The 19,088-nt window shown below is 40.7% G+C and overlaps 1 protein-coding gene across 6 annotated transcripts in view; it reads right to left on the bottom strand.

Annotated features, from left to right (window-relative positions):
- TENM2 (teneurin transmembrane protein 2) overlaps window positions 1-19,088 on the bottom strand; it is a gene marked incomplete at its 5' end in the record, with an annotated part of 543,931 nt that overhangs the window by 48,132 nt on the left and 476,711 nt on the right. For all 6 annotated transcript variants that reach the window (XM_082489861.1, XM_082489862.1, XM_082489863.1 and 3 more), the window contains one exon: window positions 5,974-6,120. In XM_082489861.1, the coding sequence (XP_082345987.1) occupies window positions 5,974-6,120 (147 nt within the window). The remainder of the gene's footprint in view (window positions 1-5,973; window positions 6,121-19,088) is intronic.

The raw sequence follows: 19,088 nt of genomic DNA, 5'->3' as shown, positions 1-19,088 counted from the left end.
AGCTGGTGGTGGTCCTTCACAACAGGTGAATACTGGTGGATTATTGATGCTCCAAGTTCAAACCACACATCGCTCCGAGCAGAGATGACCACGAGGGCTCCAAGATGAAAACAATCTTAAAAAAATATGTTCATTTAGTTCCAGTGTGCATATGGATACCTATGCAGCAACTGTTGGCTTTTTAAACCACACAATTTGAAGTCACTGAATTTCTTGCCTTCGCTTCTCCGTGGGTTATAAGAGCATGTTATTGTAGTAACGTATCCCGTGAGGGACAGTGTGAGGATAAGCTGGCTAATGTGTGTAAAGGCGATTAGAGGCTGACATGAAGTTTTAACAAAATCACATAGAAGCACACTCATTAGCTCTTGTCAAACTTACATAATGTCTAGTTTTGATACAGATTTTATATTCGAGCCTACATAACTCACTCTGGCCCCCATCCACAAAAGATTTCAACTACTCATTACATTTTATGTTCTAAAACTGACTATTGTACAGGCTCTGGGAAGGTATTTTCTGCGCCAAGAGTATTCTGGGTATTTATATTGAGGACTTCATAAAAATCTTTTGTCTGTGCTGAATTAGAGACCCCTGCTGAGGCAATGCTTGTTGAGGCAAGCTAAATTACATGATTTGCTTTTGTGCTGTGAAATACTTGTATTATCTTAAATGTCACGAGCTTGATGCAGTATCAAGTCACAGGATTTGTAATTTTCTAAAAGCAATTTTTTTCTAAATGTTTATTGTAGGAAGACACTTCTCTTTTCTTTCTATTTTCAGTCTAATTTCAGAGATGAGTTTTCTAAGACAACTCAAATAAACAGCCTTTCAATCAGTCAAGTGCACTGTCCTGACAGTGAACTTTAGAAATGCATTCTTCTCATGTTTTGAAGAGAATTCATACTGTAGCAGATAGCTGGCTTTTTCTCATTCATTATCGGTAACGCATTGTGCCAAACAGAATTACGGCCAACTGTATTTCTTGGTGGGGCTACAGCTATACAGTAACAAACTGAAGGGCAAAATTTGCCTTCCGAGATATGCACAGCTCCCTTTGGAAAGCCAAGTGGAAATAAATTCAAGTGTATTTCAAAAAGAATGTCCCACTTTGCCTAACAAACAAGGAATTCCTCATTCTATTTAGCTTAGTATTCTATACTGCTATAGGTTGCTTCCTTTCCTTCCACATCCAGTTTTAGCCCAGTTTATTACATTTTGAGAAGAAATGTGATCAGTGATGTAAGCAGTGGTTGCATTTAAGCTTTTTTTTTTTTTTAACCTGCATGTACCTGCCCTTTCCCTCCTGATCAAATCTGAAACAAATCAATTGAGCAAAATTTTGGTTATTTTCCATTTCTCTTTCTCTGAGATTACATCATTTAACTGTCTTTGTTAGTAAAAATTATAAACACGAGCAGAGTAAGCTTGAAAGGATGCAAAAGGTGGGAGAAGAGAGAAAGAAGCAGAAGAAAAGCCTAGAAAGAGCAACTCCAGTGGGTGATACGGGACTCCTACCAGGGCTGCTTCTGCAGAGGCCAGAGTTCTTACTTAAATATCTCTCCCAAATTATCCCGTCGAGTTCAGGACAAAGGCCCCTCAAACATGAGCTCCTGGTACCAACTGCATCCAACATCTAGTGAAACTAGACTTTAGGAAAAAAAAAAAAAAAAAAGATTTTTGCTATGTATTATATTGTCCATTTTACTTGGAGGCACTGTAAGGTCTAAGGTGAAATCTAGTTAAACACACACAATTTATTAAGATACTAAAAATATTTTTCAATTTAGGAACAAGCAAATTATTATAAAATATTTACTGTAAAAATATGGGTATAGATAGCCACTGCAGTGATTTGCTTATGCAATACGTCAAAAGAAATATGAACTTCAAAAGTAATGTACCTTCTCTCACGCCTCAAAATATCATTTCTAATCCCTTAATTTCCTAAAATAAATCCATGGTGAATTATATGGGTTATACATGTCTATTGGGGGGATTATACACTGTAATCACAATTACAGGTCTTAAAATAAAGCTATTTCTAATCCCTCCAAAAGATGCCTAATAACTATTAGACTACTGAGGAACTGATTAAGGAAAGGGATGGGATTTAGCAGTGGCCACAGTGAGTAAATTATGTAATACAAACTTGTTTTGGGGAACAGGAGCATCTTCCAATTAAAAAAGATCTTAGAAGTGAGTCAGTGCCAGAAAACCCTTACCTCTCAGTTAGGCTTCCTCCTTAAAATTAAATAAATAAATAAATAGAGAAATAAATAAATACTTTCAAGCTTTTCCAGCAAAATAGCCTATGCATCACAGCCACCCCTGACAGGTTCCTAATGAAGACCCAGTTAAGCCCATAGGTAGATTTGACATGTGATGGTTAAGGACAAACACAGGTGAATTTGCCAGTGGTACCTCAGATCAGGCACACCTCTACTTGAACAGCTCTAAGAGGAGAAACCAGCCCTGGACACACTCTCTTCTCTCTGCTTTGGAATCCTGTTTTATTCACGTAATGCACACTGACATCTCATTTAAAATGAAGATTTGTAAGTCTCGACAAGACAGGGACCCATCTGCCTCTTCTAGGAATAAACCAACTGAAGGGCATTAATCTAAAATTGATAGAAAATATTAAGTATAATCTTTCATTTTTCTCTTTTTGAACTATGGTATGGAGTTTGCATTGTGGCAGATAATAAGACAAAACAGGACAAATGGGAATCCCTTTGGAGTCAGTGGCAATGCTCTTGACAGCCATGAAATGAAGACTTGGCCCAAGGCCTTTGAATCTGATTGTGAGATACAATTGCAATAAGAATGGCTGAACAGTGAAAGAGCACCAAAATATGTTAAAACTGTTGCTGCATGGGGAACAATGGAAGACAGAAAATGATAGTTGCACTTCAGTGACACGCTGAAGCAACTATATTTTAAAAACATGACTAGATGGATGGAAAAGGAAGGAGGTTCAGCTGTCCAGATAAGGATCTCATTTAGGTAAAAAATTGTATTTCTAGCTACCCTACTGCCTTTCAAAAGAACAGCTTGTGTCTCCAGTACTACTCCAGAACTGCTTGCTTATGTTAAGAGAACAATCATGTTAATGGAGCAGCAAATGAGTTCAACATTGTGCTGCAAATAAACTCGGTTTAGTTTCAAATGAAAAGAGTGACTGGGAGGAGAGGCGATTTCCTTAACTTTCAATAATGTTGCGCTTTATGTGAAACTTGGGGTTCTGGTAACTAGCTGAATCTTTAACATCGATTCCCACAGTACAGTTTTCAGCTTCGTCTAATGACGAAACTTAATTTTATCTGTTCCCTTATATACACGGTCACCATTACATAGAGGCGCACCTTGAAGCACACAGCACACATCCCTTCCTTCCTCTCCATTCCTACACACTGCTGCGGTCTCCCTTGTGTCAGCGTTAATAAACAGAGAGGTCACAGGACGTGTTCCTCGCCAGATGCGTAGTGAACCAGACACATAAAGAGAAGTGCAGCTTAAGGCAAAGGCGGAACTGCACTTTGAGATACTTAATATTAAGTGATTAACGTTACGTTCAGTTTTGAGTTTTGCTGGAGGTCTCGTGACCGACATTTTGACAAACTGATGGGAATGACAAGGACTCTGTCCTCGGAGCACATATTGGAAGGACCCCATGCCATCTCAAAGAAACCTGAAACCCAAAATACAATCAGGCAAACTGGAACAGGAAAAATCACAAAGGCATGAGAGAGACAGGAGAGTACTGCAGTGGCACGCAGCCGTGGGTAACTCCGCCTGCCCCACCTGCAAAACACAGCGAGGCTGAGTCAAAGGGTTTGTCTGGCCGGTTTTTCAGACAGACCTTGCAAGTGTGCGGAGAAACAGCTAGCTCAACAGGTGCTGAGCATCACCTAAGCTCCGTCACAGAAAAACTCTACAGAAACATAAGGATGAGACTATTAGAGAGTAATAATGATCCTTGCATTAAAGTACCGAGCTAAGGGTCAGTTTCATTTCTGCCCTTATCATAGAATCCCCATGTGAAAAAGGTCAGATGGACTTTTCAGGTTGTTTAGACCTTGGGACAGGCATAGATTTACCAACTATCTACACTCCCACAAGAAGCAATGGGCAGTAATCTCTCTGCCTTTGGAAAAATCTGACTTCAATCTGCAAGGGTTGAGAACGTCTGAAGAGCTCTCCTCTTTCTCTTTCTTTCAGGTGCAACTATGGTAAAACAGAAATCATGCACCTTGCATGGTAATGCTGATTCATACTGTATGTCTGTTGTATGGTATACTTATTCTACACATTCTTTGATTCTTTGACTTCGATGAATTGCTATTTGCCTTCCATGAATCAAGTTTTAGAATTTTGCAATTTTAAACTGGGATGAACAGCTGAATGGTCTCACTGGTCATTTTTTTTCCGTTTGCCTGTCTGTTTTACAAGTGCAGAATATTGTCTTGGATGAGTAAGTAAACATCTTATTCCAGTAGTTCTCACAATGTTTTCCAAACTCGTGTCTTGTTTTGAGGAACATCTGATGATACATCCGTTTTCAAATTGTCCTTTATAATCCTCAAAGCCTGTAAGAACTGCAAACCCAAGTAGTTCACCTTTTAACTTCTTACATTGCATTTAACACAGGTTTAGTGGGTTTTCTTGTATAGTGAAATGCCAACAAATCTAATTCGGCCGTTAGATTCTGCTCTTTACAATTCAGTAACAGCTGTAAAGTAAGTACCAGTTTTATGAAACTGAATCAGCTCTAGCTCTTTTAAAATATTTCTGTAAGCACTGATCACATGCGAAAGCAAGGAATTAACAGAGGATTTAGAGATTAAAACTAGCGGATGATATTCAGATGTGGTTAATATCATGTAATCAAAACCAAATACACCTGTTCCTCAGTTTGGGACTTACAAGCAATTTCTACGCCCTGAAATTTTTATACAAACTTAAAGCACTCGTTTTAATGGCAATTTTACCCTAGAATCAGCCTTTCAATTAAACCAAATGTTTCTTTGCAGTTTTAGGAAATACCACCAGTAAAACACTTATTAATCTGCAGACAACAGATGCGCTTTTTAGATTAATTATTGGCCAAAGACAAGTGAACAAGTCTCAAGGAAGAAAACTGTGTCTGATGTTTGGTTTTTAATGAAGAGCAGAAGCACGTGAAAAAGGATCTACATGACTTACTAAAGACATTGTAATGAAAGGTATAAGAAAGGTACTTCAAATGAAGGCGACAGATTAAGCAACCTTATTTAAACGGCACAACTTCTCGAAACTGCTTTCAGCCCAGCCCCTAATACACCGTGGAAGGCTCTATAAAATGACATAAACTAAAGCCACCTTTGAAGGTAAACACCAAACACAAATTCTATATATGACAGGGATATGCCTGATAAAGGAGTGAGAAAATTGAACAGGGATGTCAGAAACCTTACCATATACGACTGTTCAGCGCACCTCACTCAGCCCTTTCAAGTCTGGCACGTGAACTGTGCAACACGACAGCAAGCTACAACCACTTACAGGGGTTGTGTACGTGAGAGCACGACCCTGTCCTCTAGCACAGCCCAGGAAAAGTGCTGCTAAATATCCTGCTCAATCAGCTGCTATGCTTGGGCACACGGGCACAGTAAGCTGTTTTGCAATTCACATGCGCCAAGAGCCCACAGGAAAAAGTTCTGGGCCACTGGGCCATGCTCTCCACTGCGGGCTGCAGTGGGATGTGGGGTGGGACGAGTCTGCCTGTCCGCTCCCGATGCAGGTGCTGTGGGTCACCACGTCTCTCCACAAGGCCACAGCTCGCCCAGTCTCATTTGTTTCAAATGAAATGTAACACCACCACTTGACAACAATGACAGCCGAAGTCTTTCTGAAGGAAAATGACTCACGAAGAAAGCGTGTGTAACCCTCTGTTCTTTCGGGACTGGGAATTGAAAGACTTTTGCTCACCTCCCTCATTATCCTTGTTATCGGCACAGGCGGTTTCCATGGCAACGTTGCATCCAGGCCCCCTCCAGCCGGTCTGGCAGACACACTGCCAGCTGTTCTGACCCAGCGTGCATCTCCCGTTGCCATTGCACAAATCAGGGCAGCCATCTGGTTGAAGAAATGGAGAAGGTAAGTACAAGACACACTCATTCACACCGCCACTCAGACTTCTGACAATATTACTGTGCAGACAAAAAGGCTCGTTCCTGCTGGTGGGACGAACGCTCCCCTGGCCCAGAGCCACAGCCCTGGGATGGAGGAGGGTAAAGAAAGGGGATGCCTCAGAGAAATGGGGATTTAACTCAAGCCAAAAGAGGAGGAGTCCTACCATCAGCCATAGTGTGTTTTAAGAACTCTGGAAAGCTTCAGTTCTTGAGTTAAAGGCAGTAGATAGAAATAACGGCCTGCTGACGGAAGATCGCAGCCTCTTATTTTTCCCCCATATGTGTGTGCATACACCTATACAAAGAATGTCTTCTGCAGCATGTCAATATTCAGAGTGCCTTTTACAGTGCATATAATTCTTCAGAGCTTCTCTAAACACTCTATAAATAGTTTTGAAAATATTTTCCTTCTTTAGCAGTCACTTTAAAAGACCTACTTATTTAACACTAAGTTTACTGATATTACGATGTAGCATTTCATGCTTTCTGAATGATACATTAGAAGATATATTCCACAAAAGATGTACGTTTTGAATTGACTACAGATATGGCGTGACTTATTGTATAGCAAGAGCTGAATTAGGAACAAAAATATTCGTTTGCTAAGGTGCTTATATGTTCTAACAAAATGTCCATATGTGATAGAGTAACTCGACTGCTTTCTCCTGAAACTAAATGAGTCTCAGGAGGCAGTACTGTATCTTACCGAAAATTCATTATTCATTATATTATTATATTATATTATTATTCATTATATTATTATTACTGAATTTCATTACCCATGAAAAAGGGTAAGAAAACCAAATTCCATCCTGTGAGGTGCTTGAAGCCTGGGCAAATACAGTCAAATCCATCAACATCCAATCCACATAAGAGTGTGGTATGTGTCTGTGGAGGTGAAAGAAGATTTGAGAGTCCTGCAGCAGACCCTTCATAGCACCTTTTCATTACTCTGAGCAGGAGGAGAAGGCCGTGTTGCCATACTGACAGTAGATTTTGGATCCCAGTCACTCACAAGCTCTCTCATTTGGGTTGGAAATACAGCTTAATCCTGCCATCTCTACAATCACCAGAGAACATGGAATAATTAATTTCATTGCTGTTGGTCTTGGACAGAAAATTTCATCTCCAAAGAGCTCACAAAGCTTCGTGCTCTCTCAGTTTCCCCTCCACCAGCAGTGATGGGTCACTGTCATCATCAAGATCCGCAAGGACCTGCTGCAGCCCTTTCAGGTCTCATCGACTTGCTGGGTTAGTCCTTTGCATTTGCCACCACGACCCCAAGCTGTGACTATTAATTAAGTACTCCACTCCCTCCCCCAGGCATTTTAAGAGCACCAAGGAACTAATGGGCACCCTACCAGAGTGTGGATACTCTTTTCACCAGCTGTAAGTAAGGAAGGCAGCAGTGGGAAATATTCTGAAAGCAAATAAATATGTTTTCTTTGTCTGAGCAGCACCACTTCAGATGCGCAGCAGTGGAGAAAGACTAAGATGACAGCAAGTCGCCTTTGCGCCCCTTCACCTCTGCAGGTGACCGGGAATAGGAGCAACTGTCAAACTAGCACAGCTTTCATACTAGCGCTGAAAGGTTGATCAGCCTCCCAGAAATCCCTAATTTAGACTGCCTGTGTGTTTCTATAAGCCTGGTCAGAAAGCCACAGCTCTGAGTTTGTGTCGCTTCCTGCTCCTCCCAGCTGCCTCTGCTGTAGCCCGGTGATGTTAAGAGAGAAGTTCCCCTGACCCCATGCTGGTTTTCACACTGCCGCAGGAGTTTCCCACGCGGGAAAGTGAGCTGCCTTGTATTTCTGGTACTTACACAACCAGTATCACAATACGCAAGCATTCACTTTTACTTTTCCTCATTGGGTTGCTACCTGATACATTCATAGTGATTAATTAAATTTTAATAGGACTAAGTAGTCCACAGCCACATTAATTTTCGATGTAATTCTGAAAGATTCCTCTACTGTTTTTTAAAAAAACTGAATGCTGGGCCTCTGGAAGGTGCTGAACTGAGACCTCAGCTGTCCCACAGAAAAGGTTCTTTATAGGCACAGCAACCAAAGTTTCCGTGCGTGTCCTACCCAGGTGCCTGAACCTGCATCACTTCTAGCACTAGCACAGCAGCTTGGTCTTCACCAAAGCTCTGTGGAGTAAGACAAGAGGGCCAAGACCATTTGGTTCATTTTACACAGAAAGCTATCAGCAGATAGAAACAAATCCTAGAATTTTTATTTGAGTGCTGTTCTGGAGCAAAAAAATACAGTGTCCTTTTTGTGTAAATGTAAGGTTATTTTTGCATTACCTATCTTAGCTATAAAAAAATCGCACTTACTTTGCAGCACAGGTAATATATTTTCAAGGCATTTATTTAATCTCTCATTTGTCAGGTTGTTTGAGTGACCAAAATGATAATGCTTGAGGGGAAGCATCATACCATATGACAAATTATTTGTTTTAAATGAAAAACAAATAGCAATTGTGAATATACACACGCGGTTGGCTGTATATTGCGGTACTGAAGAGAATTAAATCACCGAAGCAGTTTGCTTTGCAGCTTATGAGCAAGATGAAAACACGAACAGTAGGGAGCTAGCAAAATCTCTGAAAAGTTTTACGTGCAGCTGGGGATTAATGGACATGACTTTGCTTTTAGCTTAAAGAGAGAAGCAAGCATCACTGGTATAGACATGATGTTGCTAGGAAACACTATGCTACCTCTATAGAGTTTATTTAACTGTGGCCTTCCAAAGACAGACTGTGTGTTTCAATAATGTAAATGTCAGAAGGAAGCGAAAAAAACCAGCAGTAGACTACAATAAGATCCAAGTACTTTGACAATAATGTCTTCCTTAAAAGGTCTATTAAATTAATAATGTATTAACTTTCAAAAGAGATTTAAGTATGGACAACTATTGAGATATTTTGCATGGTTATGTGTGTTTCTGTACCTGCGTGCGTGCATATATGCATTTCTGTTTATGTCTCTCTTCAAGCAAATATTTATATAGCATTATAGTCTGTTAGAACAAAATTTGTTCTAACAGCCTGTTGACCAACTAGACGACAGAGCTCCATTATGATCTATTAGTAACAAGTTTTCTTCTAAAAAAGTTTATATTTAGGCAGTGCACGGAATGCCTCTATTTAAATCTTCCTACGTGTGCATGTGCGCAGTGCTTAGTACCAATGACCATCCTGTGCACACGCAGCATTCGCACATGGCTAATGGCCCTCGATGCACTTCAACGGGTTTTGCCAGTGGGCAAGGTCACAAAGTGCCTGAGGAGCCCTCAGAGCCTCAGCAAACGCTCCCTGCTCGCAGCTGGCCATATGGTCTTCGCTGGAAACGCACACTGCACAAAGCACATCCTAACACTAAGTGTGCCGTTAAAGCTTGCTTTCATTCTGCAGTCCTAGCTCACACCGGGCAGCGTATTACCTCCCGGCTGCCACATGAATTCACTCACAGAGTAAGGTAGTCAAAGAGAGAGTAAGGTAGTCACAGAGGGAAGGGCTATCACCATCTAACCTTAAGAAGTAATCCGCCATGGGATGAAGCTCTCAGTCGCAGCACAGAAAAGGGCCCTTCACGCTAAGCAGACAGGTTGCTATTCTTGGCGTGTAGAGAAATTCTACTCATCTTTTCCATTACAGTATGCTTAATGGAAAATGTCAAAAAGGTAGGTTAAAAAAGAAGAAAGTGCTTGTTTAAAGTGCTAGATTGACAACCTATTTATTCACAGAACAGGCAGAGTACGGGCAACAGCAGTTCAAGTGTCTCACACTTTTCTAGCAATGTCTCTGCGAGGCTGCTGCTGCTCGAGGTGAAACACTAGCGCAGCCTCCCTTCTCTTTCAGTCTGCCACCTTGCCTGTGGGGCTGGTTACTGGGAGCGTTAATACAGGTGCATATGCATTTACAATTAAAACAGCAAGAAAAGTTTCTGTACTTCTGCAATGTAGCGCCAGGAGTCTGGGACTAGCGTTGTGAGGGACCATCAGAGTAAGAGAAGGTTTCAGAATCCAAATACTAAATTCCATTCGTCTCCATACCACAGACAGACAAAATGCCCAGCATTCATGCCACGTAAATGCTGGAAAGCAGTGGTAAAAGAAAAGGAGACAATAAAGGCATTATATTTCTGGATCTAACAGAGAATAACGTAAACTGGTGTTCTGTACATATGAGATCCTCAAACGCTTTTTAGCATTCTCACTGAACAGAACAATCTCTATAATCTTGCAGTTCTGGAACACTGGGGCTAATGTTTAATGCCTGAATTTATTTCCTCTCTTACTTTTTTTTTTTTTTCCCCAGCTACCAAACTAAATTGGAGTAACAGAACAAATTCATTAATGGATTTCATGGTGTTTCTTGCTTCACTTTGTTCAAACAGACTGTTGCATTCTTAACTTGCTTATAGTTTAAAAAGCCCATTTCTTGGCAAGTTAATATCATACCACATCTACAGCAGTAAGTAGCATGAGAACCCTGACTCTCATGGATCACAACAAGCACTTGAAGACAACTCTGAAACTCTTCAATTTGGTAAGCAGAGATTCGGCAAATTTATCTGTTTCAGTGCATGAGGACACTCGCTCCCTATATACGCACATTGTTTCTCAGTACTTGAAAGCCTTTCACTTACATTTCCTCGGCTTATCCATTCCAATGCACGTACGATGACAGCACATTGCAATGAAAGGAACTCTGGTGATACATAGTATAAATTAATAGTCAGAAACAACATGAGAGGTTCATGACTTAATAAAAAAGTGTGGTATTTTTTCCATAATAGTTGAGTTCCTTCTTCTAGGAATGAATTAGATATCTTTCTCTCGACCGTGCCTATTACTAAGAGGAAGAGGATCTACCATGGATGCTAAGTAAATAACATAGTATCAGAAGAACAGGACACTATTTAAGAAAACTCTACAAGAAATAAGAACATATCAATATGAAGAGGAGTATATAGTCAACTATTACTACATATACAATTATTACACTCATCTTATTTCATGTTATTAATATCCACGGAGAAAAGGGATCAAAGAGGTTTGAGACCTTTGGTCATACACAATAGGAAAAGAAAGCTCCTGTCTGAAAGCCCTTATAATCCAAAAGACAAAATGAGCTTAAAACACTAGATTTTTGTATTTGTAGAGCTCCACATTGCCACAGTCCATGATGGGGCCTACAAGATGCTATAACAATACAAACTAAACTGCTTTTCACAACAACAACAGAAAAATAAACAGCGAGTCTAGAAAACAACAAACATTGCTGTTACTGAGGTCATTCTGAGCAAAATTAAGTCTACTGCTCCCTCCAGGCCTATGTAAGCTTCATCTATTTCTATAGTTTCATATTTTCAAAACTTATGAGAGATTTATGAAAAGCTGAATTTAACAAGAAAGTCTGCAGAATCATGAATAGGAAACAAAATCAATATAGACAGTGCTTGTGTCGAAGAAAGTGATAGTGACGGATGTATTTATGACAATACTTATAGGTTTTATCTACAATGAAATTATTCTGAGGCTAAATTGTAAGGTGATTAATTCATTTCTGAACTCAGCAAATTAATTTCTAGTATCTAGGCAGTATACAGAAAAATTCTAATCCCATTTTGGGTAAATTCTGCACAGAATTCCTTTTCATTCCACTGATACTAACAAACTCCAGGTACACAAATACACAGTTACGCAGCTGCCCAGGCATATATAGATTTTCCTTTGCATAAACTACTTTAAAACTCCAAAACAAACATTTTAACTAAATCAAAATATAAAGACACACTGTCCAATTAATTTGGTGGTTTCAGTCTAAACATTAATAATCATCAGAACTCCCACTTATGGTGGGGCCAATCATTCTGGAAAAGAAGGAAGGGAAAGGACAGCCAAGGAAAGAGAATTAGAGAAATCTTGTTCTTTTTAAAGTTTTCCGACTTTGAGGAAATAGGTAGCCTCTTAGTCTAATTAAAGGAAAAAGGGAATAGGAGAGATGGAAGAAAAAAAGTAAAATCTCTCTAGGTGATATCTCGCAACCACTTAGAGAAGTGGACAATGTTTTTAGCTTCTACTCAGTTTTTACATACAAAATCAGATGTAAATCAAGAGGATACATCTTCTGAGTCCTTCTGATCCAAAGCTGTCTATCAGCCATCTATCCTCCAAACAGTATCTTCAAGCAGACAGAACGAGTTCCCAGCACCTCTCCCCATTTAGAGCACATGTAGTGCAGCTATAGTCTGGACTGTAGGAACTCTTGTTTATCTTTCCGCCTAACCCCATTTCACACATCCTTACCCACAGCACGCTGCCCGTCAGTGGAGTCTTTTCACTGACTTGAACTGACGCTGGACCATGTGGTCCTATGAGTGAAGATGCCCTGCAGTAAAGAATATGTTGTATAGTGCAGTGTTTTCTCGCTCACAGGATACACGTGAGTTTCAAGGGGAACATTTACATTACATTTAAATCCTTCTCTTCTCATTACAGCTGTTAACTACAGAACTGTAGCAAATTAAAGTAGTCAGGGATATGACGGTACCTACAGAATATAGAGAAATGACATAAAAGCAGTAATGATAATCGCCTGTTTAATTTGGATTTTAGAGGATAATCACTGTTTTCATATTTTCTGTTCATTCCTTCAGTGAGTTGCTGGTATGCCTACAGCTATCTAACAAATAATAAATGAGGTACATAGAACAAGGTACCTAGCAACATTGAAAATCAAATTATGCTTTTTATTTGCTATTGTTATTTTTTTAATCCTACAATGCCAAAGCCTGCAGGGCTTAGCTAAAACCAAAGAAACGGCATACAAATAAAAATGACACATAGTATTATGGTAGGCACACACAAGTTATTTTCTACAGAGTAATATTTCAACTAAAAGAAACAACTCAGACCCAAACCATGTAACTAAACATATGTCGATGCCATATAGTATTGGTTGAGTGAAAGGTGAGGCCCCTTCGAGCGAGTTTGGACGGTTCCAGAACAGGGCAGAGAGCCATACAGAACCGCTAGCTCAGGTCTTCAGAGCAGGATAGTCACACAGATTGATAAATTGTTAGGAAGCAAGTGCAAGGTCCTGCACCTGGGGAGGAAGAATGCTAGGCACCAGTACAGGTTAGGGGCGGACCTGCTGGGAAGTAGCTCGGAGGAGAAGGATCTGGGGGTTGTGGTAGACAGTAAATTATCCATGGCCCAGCAATGTGCCCTTGTCGCCAAAAAGGCCAATGGAATCCGGGGCTGCATAGGGAAGAGTGTGGCCAGTCGGTCGAGGGAGGTCATTCTCCCTCTCTACTCTGCACTGGTGAGGCCACAACTGGAATACTCTGTCCAGTTTTGGGCTCCCCAGTTCAAGAGGGACAGGGAACTGCTGGAGCGAGTCCAGCGAAGGGCAACTAAGATGGTTAAGGGCTTGGAGCATCTGCCTTATGAGGAAAGGCTGAGAGAGCTGGGACTCTTTAGCCTGGAGAAGAGGAGGCTGAGGGGAGACCTTATTATGGCGTACAAGTATCTAAAGGGTGGGTTGAAGGAGGATGGAGCCAGGCTCTTTTCAATGGTTCCAAGTGACAGGACGAGGGGCAATGGGCACAAGTTAGAACACAGGAAGTTCCGTTCAAATACACGGAAAAGCTTCTTTACGGTGAGGGTGACAGAGCACTGGCACAGGCTGCCCAGGGAGGTGGTGGAGTCCCCTTCTCTGGGGATTTTCAAGCCCCGCCTGGATGCAGTCCTGAGTGATGTGCTCTGGGCAATCCTGCTTTGGCAGGGGAGTTGGGCTAGGTGATCTCTAGAGGTCCCTTCCAACTCTGAAAATTCTGTGATTCTGTGAATTAACCCAGCCTTGCAGCATAATAAAAAGCCTGATTTCACTGCTCAAGTACCACAGCAGTGCTGCTTGCAGTTCCAGAGAGCGCTCACACAGAGCAGGAGCTTCTCCATGGCACTGAAGCATTTGTCACCAAGATGCTCTGGACTGGCTTCCTTGCTTCTTTTTTTTTTTTTTTTCTTTTAACTTTTTAGAGAAAACATTTTTTTAAAAAAATACCCAGTACCCTAAATATTTGTTTAAGCTAGGTATCGAACACAGGAATGTATGAAATAAATAACTATCTGCAGATGTATTGGGGGAGATGAATACATGCCAAAGTTAAAACTAAAGAATGGGCCAGCTACAGTTTTAATTATTGAACATGCTGAAAAAAATTGAAAGGCAGAAAAGTAAGTTTCAAGAATCCAGAATCCTCATTTCCTCCACTCTAACACCTTCTGTGCAGGCAGACAATTAGGAACGTTAAGAAAGGTTCCTTAAATTGCCTGGGATATGTAAGCCATAACAGAATCTCCTTCCAAATTCTAGTTACTATATACCTATGCCATTTCTGTCTTTCACGCTTAAAGGCAGGAATTCAGAGAACATCCAGCTTTCCAAACGAGATAGGAAAATGTGAAAAAACCCATGTGTGACTGTTTAGAAGAAGAGAAGTAAACCTCACAGAAAGAGGAACTGCTGGTATTAGAAAGGAAGTATAAAGAAAAGTCACTTGCATCTTTCTGAAGGAAAAAAAATGTAAAAAAGGTACAGACACACAGAGAAAAAGATAGAGGAAAGCTCATATTGCAATATAGGTCACAAGAATTTGAGATTGAAAAACCCCCACAGGTGTCAGAGCATCACATCTTGTTAACAAGGGATTGTTCCAAACAGCACATTCCATTTTATCCAACTTAATTTTAAGCAACTCAAGCAGCTGGGCTCCCATTACTGTCCTGGAGGGAGACACCCTCGAGGTCTCCCTCTTGTGCACAACCAACCGAGTTCTCTAACTATCACCAGCCGTTGGTGTGCCCCTGCCCTCAAGCTGCCCGCAGCTGGGCAGGGAAAGAGGGGACAGCTTGTGCTACACTGTCCTGAGACTTGAGGAAACCAAACAGATCAGAAATAAAAAAATCCATGTCTGCTCACAAGGTTCAGTATACACAAAGAGCTTCAGCTAAGCCCAAGAATTCGGAATATATATATATATATAAAAATAAATAAAAGAGTTTCAACGAGGAAAGGAGACTGCATTGATGGGAAGTTTAGTCATAAGACTGAGAAGCTTCTGCACCGGTAAGAGCCCAAGGGCTCTGCTGTAGCCAGGAGGCCAGATGCAGCCCTGCAGATGTGGGACGTCCACGGGAGGCTGTCTCCGCACAGCCCCACAACACCCACAGACTGCAGGCAGGGGGAAGGGATGGAACGAGTGCGGTACGCAGGCAGCGTGCTGTCTGCGCGCCCCGACATTGCTAACCTCAGCACAGAACCTTACCATCACGTGCTGCACGGAAGCCAATGACCAGGTGACGATCATTTCAGATGTATACCAGCATAAGCTAAGTAGTTATATGAAACACATGGACATAAGTAAAGACACTGCTGCAGCCCAAAAGCTACAGTAGCTCCATAGTTTCTTTTCTTCTTCAGGCTAAGCAGATTATTTGCTGAAATTTTGAGCAAGAGCTAAAATTTGACCCTAGCAGCACATTCAAGTTACACGGTGTATTCTTTTCAAACAAGACTCATATTCAACTCATATTCATATGCCCAATAAAAAGATACATAAAAGATGCAGTAAAACTTGTATTTAAGATAGCTGGTTCTTTCAAATTAATCTTACTGTAACAAAATCCATTTAGAATATAATTCTGGGTGAAATTGCATTCATAAAACTAGTACCACAACCATAATCTTTTATTGTATTAATGTTTCTGATATGGGATACAAGGACTGGCATCATCCTTTGTAATATGTACTATCGTTTCTGAGAAAGAAGCGTTCTCAAGCTGGATTTATCTCTAAAATAACGTCTATATAAATAGTTTAGTGGCAGTGTAATGATAAAGTGACCTATCAGACAGGATGCGTAAATTCAGTCAATTGAAGAGTAACAAGCAAAACACTGACCTCATATTTAAAAGAATATATAAGCTAATTAAAATGTAATAACTAAAATCCCTACATTAATCACAGTGTTATGGCTGGAAGTTTCAGTCGGTCGTTCATAAAAATTAGGATTCACACAGTAATTGCTACTCAACCTCCTTGCACACAATGCAATTTGCTTTTTTATTTGAAATATGTGGCAGCCATAGCTTTGCAACAATATGCATTTGAACTTTTTAAAATGAATGTTTTGCTAAAGTGTTGGTATACTTTTAGATATACTTACTACAAAGCTTCAAGAATTTCATACACACTGAAGCCCAAAAGAGGTGTCACATTTCCATAGTCCCTACCCATTCCACCCTCTGTGTTGTAGGGAGAGACAAAGAGGAAAAAATACAGCGTAATTTTTATGTTGTGCTATCCATATCTGGCCAAAGGATATTTGATACCATGCTGTCAAATCCCAGACATTAGATTTCAAAACCTCAGTTTCATTTGGCTAACTGAAATTTATAAAAGTCAACAGGAATAACCTAATTTTTCATTGTTTCAGTCCAAAAACAAAGCAAAGTCCTAACTTTACTATTGTTAACAGCTAAGACTATGTATGAGCTCAGAATCATACCCAACTTACTGAAGTACATGTAGTATTCTATTCTAACTTTGGAGGAAAGCATGAACTCACATGGTTTTAAAGATTTTTCTAGTTTCATGTTCCTTTATGCAGTTTTCATACAGAGCCTAGGCAACAAAGGATGCTGCTACTCCATCCCACGCTCCCAGGCAGAGTGAGCTTGCTGGTGGAGATGGCATGGTGCCATGTTTATCCAAAGTTAAACCCAATTTAATGATGTTGTGAATGCAGCTTGTATAAAATTAAAGGCAAGCCCTATCCTTTTCCTGCTCAGATATGAACTTCTAAAATCCCTGTATACGTCAAGATGCCACAAAGGTACGCTCCAATTTAAAAAATCTACAATCTAAGATCCTGCTGATATAAAAAGCACAAGATCAGGACTGAAAAGGGCAGGATGGCGTGTTGCTAGCAAGGCTTTGTCTGGTAGTGCGGAGTACTCCCAGACCTCTCATTTGATTGAAAACCCTCCAGTGAGGCAGATGCTCTTTTTCTCTATGAATGCCCTGATGGGTCAGCAGAGGAGACTACATTGTCACCGGCTAGCCTTTCTCAAGACACAAATGCCACTCAGCATTTCCCCGACTTTAAATTTTAAAGGAAAAACACAGTCACTAGCTTTACTGCTCAGAAAATATTTTTAAGCAACAGTATTTGTCGCAATAAAGTTTCAGTGCAGAGGCAGGGACTGTAAATGCCAAACCAAGTTAAATCAGACATTTTCTGGCCAGCTAAACGTACAGGTACGTTAAAGAGAACCATGATTCTTTAGGATCTACATAGACTTATAACTATCCTACAAACAGGGTATTTGCAATTAAGCGCGAAGCATTGTCCTCTGCCATGCTCACACATTTACATCTGAATCTAGTTCTCTAAATCACATTTGGTAACAATAAAATTATTCAAGCATTCTGCAAACAACGATGGCCCAACACAAAATGGCGACAAGGCAAGCTTTCAGACTGCGGTCTCTTCAGAAGCAACGCGCAGACAGAAACAGGGAGAACAACGAAACCACCAACGGGTATGCTGTGTGGGGCGTGAGAGCTGACACTACAGCCAAGCCTGGGCATTAGCCCCGTCAAACTCAAGGCGTACTGCAAGTAGGGGAAAGTTTATCTCTCTGAGAAAAACTGACACGCTGTAATGTAAAATTAACCATCACATCTGAAGGGGCTCGACATCTTGGGATCACATCCTTCTGCACTGACCAGACCGATTCTTGATCCTTCTCAGTTGTATCAGCTGAGGGCCAGGACACAAGCTGGTCCACACTGGCAAAATTCAGCCAAATTCAACAGAATTACATGGATTTCAACCAGCTACTGTACAGCCTCAAAGTTCATGGCAGTTTGCTGTACATGGGCCCTTCATACAATAGTTAAAATTAACATACTGGTTGTTCTTCAGGAGAGCGTGGGTTTTCTCTGGTTTCTATGTGTTAACTGACTACCAAGCGTGGTGAAAACCCTTGGATTACAAACGGCTGCTGGTGGTTTTACAGCCCCTCCTCCCTCCTGAAAGGGGCCTGGACAACCAACGCTTCTCCTGTCTGAAAGGCAACGAACCGCTTAGAAACGGAGATTTCCTTTCATCAGATTGGCATGAGCCTGACCATTCAGCGTGGTTCATTCATCAAACCAGGACACCATTCCACGGAAGCAACCCTTGGATGCATCCCTTCGAGCCAACTATCACTAGCTTCGAATTTTCCATTTCCAAAATTTTTTATAAAGTCCTACTACAACTAAACTAACATACTAGACCTAACGCAATTTTTGATTTTCGGAAAAGATACAGTTCTGAGCTCGGTCATTAACTTCACAATACTTTTATTCACGTCACAAATGCTTCACGTAGGGCATACGGGAGCTGTGCTACCAACCGCTTCTGAGGGACCGTCAGACTCCATTTCGTACCTCCCTCGCAGAGCATTCAGCAATGTAACACATACGGGCCTAAGCCAAATCCAGCTAAGAGAATACTGAAGCGTTTCTTCTTACCAAGAACAGGTACATCAAATATTATTTTAATTCTCTTGCCAATGGGTTACCAAATAAATTCAAAATCAAGTTCAAGGCCTTACGTCTTATCTGGTAGGCTCAGGACATTTAAAGAGACTGCCCAAGGTACAGGATGGAAACTGGGGTCAGGAGCTCTGCTAAGCTGACAAAAGCTAATCTTATCTGTGTAGCAGGTGCAGATTTTAAGAAGCCAATTCAAGACTGTGCAATGAATTCCTTCACTCTATAAATAAGAACTTACACATATATTTAAAAAAATAAATCACATATTATCCACTTTTGCTCCAAATACAA

The sequence above is a fragment of the Vanellus vanellus genome, assembly GCF_965231255.1.
Source record: "Vanellus vanellus genome assembly, chromosome: 13".
Classification (NCBI taxonomy): Eukaryota; Metazoa; Chordata; class Aves; order Charadriiformes; family Charadriidae; genus Vanellus; species Vanellus vanellus.
This window is presented reverse-complemented; position numbering and strand designations above follow the sequence as displayed.